Source organism: Colobus angolensis, unplaced genomic scaffold (genome assembly GCF_000951035.1).
Source record: "Colobus angolensis palliatus isolate OR3802 unplaced genomic scaffold, Cang.pa_1.0 Scaffold57, whole genome shotgun sequence".
Classification (NCBI taxonomy): Eukaryota; Metazoa; Chordata; class Mammalia; order Primates; family Cercopithecidae; genus Colobus; species Colobus angolensis.
This window is the reverse complement of record NW_012119265.1, coordinates 10233132-10239133: the sequence shown is the minus strand read 5'-3', so window position 1 is coordinate 10239133 and position 6002 is coordinate 10233132. Positions and strand designations below refer to the sequence as shown.

The window sequence follows — 6002 nt, the reverse complement described above, 5'->3', positions numbered from 1 at the left end:
AAAAAAAAAGAACTCACAGGAAATGGGAGGAACCATAAAAAAAATTGTAGTTAATATCCTTAAAGAGAAAAAGTTATTGCATCCTGTGAAAAAGAAAAATACATTTTAAAAAAACAAAACAAGCAGCATTCAGAGAACAAAAAAAATTATTGGTAATGAAAAAATATCAGGGGAAATTTTTTTAAATCAATATAATGGTTCAGAAGATAAAGCCTAAGAAATCTCCCTGAAAATAGAAAATGAGACAGAGACTGAAAATAGAAGAGAAAAACAAGAAAAGTTGAAGAACAGAAAAGATGCAGCAAAGAACATTTGTATTGAAGAAACAATACAGAAACTTCTTCAGAACTGAAGGATATCAGATTAAAAGGAGGTCACCATGAGTGCCATGGGCAATAAACAAAAAAGATGTACACCAAGTTACATTATATGTACTAAATGAAATTTCAGAACTCCAGGGACAAAGCAAAACCCTAAAACCTTCCAAAATCAGGAATACTAGAAGCTGGAAGACAATAAAGGAAATGGCATCAAAATTCCAGATAAATATTAGAAGAAACTGCTAAAAGAAAAGAAGTCAAAGATGCTGCCTCTCAAGGTTAGGAATACAAGGGTAGGAAGTGGCAGAGAAGGGGTCTGTTGTGCTATATAATCTCTCCAGCATTATTTGACTTTTAAAACTAAGTACATGTATCACTACTTTGATGAAAAATTGAAATATAATTTAAAAAGCAGTCAATTTCCAAATTACCTTATTAAAGAATAACTCACCTGAATGACAACTGAAAAGGCCTTTGATTTTATTTTCGCTAATGATTCTGCCCTTTCACATCTCTGGATATAAAATAAGAAGGAAAAAAAAGTTAAAACACACAAACATTAGGGGAAAAAACTGAATACCCAAGTATTTATTATCAGAAATAAGATTTTAGACAGAAGGTAGGGTAAAAGAAACTAACATATATTGGGTACACACACGTAAACATACATCATATTCTGTCACAGATGTAGCAGGTGCCATAATACTATCCCCGTAGCTACAGATAATTTTCATTCAGGATTCAAGGAGGACAATATGAGTGAAAGCCTGGGTGATCAGGCAGAGCCTTGAACTGCTATTCCCTCCTCATCAGCCTATACTCAAAGATGGCTCCTTGTCTCATCCATTAAGATGGATGAAAACTCTGGAGGCAGGAAGCAGTATACAGTGTAACGGCTTGGGCTCCACACTGGTTGAAAGGCTGACAAGTGAGAAAAGATATATTACAAAAGCCTGATCCTGATCCTCTATTAACTGAGGGCACCTTCCACAGTCGAGCTTTCCTTTCCCTGTGGAAAACTATTATCATCCTCTCTCCCAACCTACACCTGATGTGGCCTCCACAAGGCTTCCAGTAAAGAACAAACTACCTTTTCACAAAACCATGATTCAGAATTTTCTCTTATATTTCTTATAATACTGACCATGGGTCACAATGCTTAGTATACAGAATCACAGCCACACATAATATGAATTGCAAAGTTTTCTGACCTCTGTTTCTTGTGAATTTCCTTCCATTTTTTCTTCTCCATCATTAATTTTTGATTTTAAGGATGGATTCTAAAAGAGCAAAAAAGATACATACACACACACACACAAATTTACAATTCAATTAACTGCAAATCAATTTTAGAACAGTGAGAATCATTACTTTTAATAAATGAAAAACTAAAAGATCATTCACATTATATACCACCTAACATTAAGATTACAGGTTTCAAAATGCTCTACAATTCATCAATAAAATGCTTAAATCCTCCTAATTAATGTGGTAGTCTCTATGTGGTAGTAAGAAAACAGGCTTATTCTCCTTTCCTTCAGGTTTTCAGAGCTCGTGGTAATGCTCTCTGAAGAGAGTTTATCTATTAAAAGAGAATACTGGCTATGCATGGTGGCTAATCCTGTAATCCTAATACTCTGGGAGGCTGAGGTGGAGGGATCGCTTAAGGCCGGGAGTTCCAAACCAGCCTGGGCAACATAGCAAGACCCCATCTCTACAGAAAAATTTAAAATTAAGCTGGTTCTATCCCTGGCAACATAGCAAGACGCTGTCTCTACAAAGAAATAAAAAAAATTAGCTGGGCATGGTGGCATATGTCTGCAAACCCAGCTACTCAGAAGGCTGAGGTAGGTGGATCACTTAAGCCTGGGAGGTCAAGGCTGTAGTGAGCTGTAGTCGTGCCACTGCATTCCAGCCAGGGTGAAAGAGCAAGAAGACCCTGTCTATATATGTACATATAAAGAATACTAACAATTTTTTTACATTAAATGCCTAAGTCATTTGCGTAACCTATTTATAGGACTTAAAGTATCCAAACATTCTAAAACTTGCTCTCATTAAAATAAATGCAGAGGAATAAAGTTATTTTCTTCTTCCCAAGACTATAATCTTCTTATCAGTTTCCTTGTTTATCTTTTCTAAAATTAAGTTGTGAGCCAGCTTCCTTTATATAACATAAAGTGAAAAGGTAGCAAGAAATCTTTCTGAAAGACGATATATAGATAACAGTATCTGTGTGGCATTTGTGAAAACACCAGCACATTATCAAGACACACAGTAAGTAATCAGAAATTGCTTACTTTTTAAAAATTGTTTTCCTAGATTTACTAAAATAAGATGGAGTAATAGTTTCAGAAGTAAATTTCACAAGGCTAGCCTTTAGGTTTCCAGGGTAAAAAAGTTCCTCTAGCTGAAAAGGCTAATGTGAAACCATCAATACTTTTGATTAAATAAACTAAGTGGAAGATCTGTGATGATGAGACCTGCAAAAAGATAAACCACACCAGGTAGACAATATGTAAACAGAGAAACACCTGCCCTATCACAGTAGGAAAAGCCACCACTCAGGTCCCACTGTCTGCTGTCATGCAGCAAAGTGGAATCAGTGTTACCAGTCTAGAATTTTAGGTGAGGTCCACAAGTACTTAAAAGTTGGTAATTAACTCAAAAATTTTAAACAATGTTAGAATCAACACTACGCCAAACAAAACACACCTGTGTGCAGGATTTAGCCCAAAGACTGAGTGTGCAACCCCTAGAAAAATGCCAAATTATAAAGACTGTAATAAAGAGTAAATAACAAGACTATTTACTCTTCTACCAAAAAAAGGAAAATACGTATATACTCCATCTGTAAGGTTAAATAACATCACATACCTAATAAGTGCCAAAGTGGAACTAGAAAAGCCAAGCCCTCTAAATCTTAGCTCCACAGGATTACAGCCTCTAACACTAGGCTGCCTCTCAACATTATTATCCATGGATAATCATTCGTGTATAATACAATGGTGAGGCACCAAACAAGTGATTGCATACCTTTCTGTCTTTGTGCCACTGCTGATGCTCCAAAACTATGTTCTTAATATTGTCAAAAAAATCATCCTTTATCAAACTGAGGGCTTTATCTGGCTTGGACTTATCAACCGAAATTACACGTTTCATGTTCTGATAATGATCATGAACGTTCAGCATTTCCTAAAAGCAAAAAGATGAGTCCTTTATTTCACTTTTTGAGGAGAAACTAAAAGGCAAAACCAACACAAAATAGTCACCTTCCAAAGTTGACTTCCAGTTGATAGGGAATAACATGCTACGGTATATTGAAAATAACATAATCATGTAAACAAAATAGTGCAACTTCATTAACATAGAGGTATGGATTCCAGAGGTATGGACTTACTGACTTACCTCAACAAACATTAACTAAGATACACTTATAGGAAGACATTGGGGAAAGACGAATCAGTTAACACACAATTCCATTCTAGAATATCACAATTATTTGTAGCATGATGTATCATTAAATATTGCTACTGATAACTGAGATATTTTTATATCATATTGTCACATCAAGAATATTTATGGCCAGGTGCGGTGGCTCACACCTGTAGTACCAGAACTTTGGGAGGCCGGGGCGGGCTGATCACGAGGTCAGAAGATCGAGACCATCAGGGTTAACATGGTGAAACCCCATCTTTACTAAAAATACAAAAAATTGGCCAGGCGTGGTGGTGGGCACCTGTAGTCCCAGTGACTCGGGATGCTGAGGCAGGAGAATGGCGTGAACCCAGGAGGCAGAGCTTGCAGTGAGCCGAGATCGCACCACCGCACTCCAGCCTGGGTGACAGAGAAGGACTCCGTCTCAAAAAAAAGAAAATAATATTTACATAGTCCTTTATGCTCTGCTGGAAATTCCTATGTAACGACTCTCATCCAACGTGCCACAGAAATCCCAAAATCTATGTGCCTGTTCCCATAAGTTTCACCATCACTTCAGCGATAAGATTCAGGATTAAAAGAAATAGAGGGTAGGCTGGGTGCAGTGGCTCACACTTATAATCCCAGCACTTTGGGAGGCCAAGGCAGGAGGATCACAAGGTCAGGAGTTCAAGACCAGACTGACCAACATGGTGAAATCCCATCTCTACTAAAAACACAAAAATTAGCCAGGTGTGGGGGTGGGTGCCTGTAATCCCAGCTACCTGGGAGGCTGAGGCAGGAGAACTGCTTGAACCCGGGAGGCAGAGGTTGCAGTGAGCCAAGATCGCACTGCCACTGCACTCCAGTGGGGGCAACAGAGCAAGACTCCATCTCAAAAAAAGAAAGAAATAGAGGGTGATTTATGACACCATTTGTGGCATTATTTATTAGATCTTCTTCCTCCAAAAATCTCCAGCCAAATGGGCAGATCTGTGGGGTAAGGAAAAAGACAGCATACTACAGGTGGACTTAAGAAAACCTGGCATAGGGACTTGGCTCTAAGATCAGGAGAGAACTACTGACACTTCCATCATAGATGGACATTACAACATCTGAGTCATCCCTAACTCAGACTACTCAATTCATTTCCAGATTTTGGTAGAATCAACACCTGTTCAAGAAATAAGACACTAGGCCAGGCACAGTGGCTCATGCCTGTAATCCCAGCACTTTAGGAGGCTGAGGAGGGCGGATCACCTGAGGTCAGGAGTTCAAGACCAGCCAGACCAACAAGGAGAAACCCCATCTCTACTAAAAATACAAAGTTAGCCAGGTGTGGTGGCACATGCCTGTAATCCTAGCTACTCAGGAGGCTGAGGCAGGAGAATCGCTTAAACCCGGGAAGCAGAGGTTGCGGTGAGCCAAGATCGTGCCATTGCACTCCGGCCTGGGCAACAAAAGTGAAACTCCGTCTCTCAAAAAAAAAAGAAATGAGAAACTGTGAGAAACTGATCAATAGTAGTGAGTGCTCACATACATGGGATCTGCAGTGGGAGAACAGTGTCCAGACATGGAGAGCCCCTAACTCTTTACAGTTTACACTGGCTGTGCTCTCATGATTTTTACTTCATGTGATATAGAAAGACCACCAGTCAGATCTAGTTTTTGAGTCTGAGCTCTGTCATTTGCTCAATGTATGACAACGGGGAAGTCCCTCAACCTAAGAATCACATTCACGTTTCACATTTGTACAAAATGAACAAACCCACCATTGTTAATTATTAAACAAGCTTATTATACAGGTGAAAGTATTCTGTATAATGTAAAGCACTATACAAAATTAAAGAAGCCAGGCATGGTAGTGTGTACCCGTAGTCCCAGCTACTCAGAAGGCTGAGGCATGAGGACGGCCTGAGCCCAGGAATTCAAGGCCAACTCAGGCAACATAGCAAGACCCCTACTCTTTAAAAAAACAAAAAAGAAGAAGAAAATTAAATAAGAAATAAAAGACAGTGTGCATGGACTATGGAGCCTTACAGACTTGGACATTCAAACCCAGTGTCTGCACCTTATTGTGCCTCACCTGATACAAACTACTTAACTTCTCTAAACCTCAGTTTTCTTATTTTTAAAACTGGGGGCCGGGTGCAGAGGCTCATGCCTGTAATCCCAGCACTTTGGGAGGCTGAGGCAGGCAGATCACCTGAGGTCAGGAGTTCAAGACCAGAGTTTTCTTATTTTTAAAACTGGGGGCCGGGCGCA

General features: G+C 39.2%; 1 protein-coding gene across 1 annotated transcript in view; it reads right to left on the bottom strand.

The window, feature by feature from the left end:
• SNAPC1 (small nuclear RNA activating complex, polypeptide 1, 43kDa) overlaps positions 1 to 6002 on the bottom strand; it is a 33593-nt gene that overhangs the window by 15148 nt on the left and 12443 nt on the right. The window contains exons 4-7 of the mRNA XM_011961985.1: positions 3593 to 3630; positions 3357 to 3515; positions 1532 to 1600; positions 772 to 834 (exon numbers count right to left, since the gene is read on the bottom strand). Coding sequence (XP_011817375.1) covers positions 772 to 834; positions 1532 to 1600; positions 3357 to 3515; positions 3593 to 3630 — 329 coding nt within the window. The remainder of the gene's footprint in view (positions 1 to 771; positions 835 to 1531; positions 1601 to 3356; positions 3516 to 3592; positions 3631 to 6002) is intronic.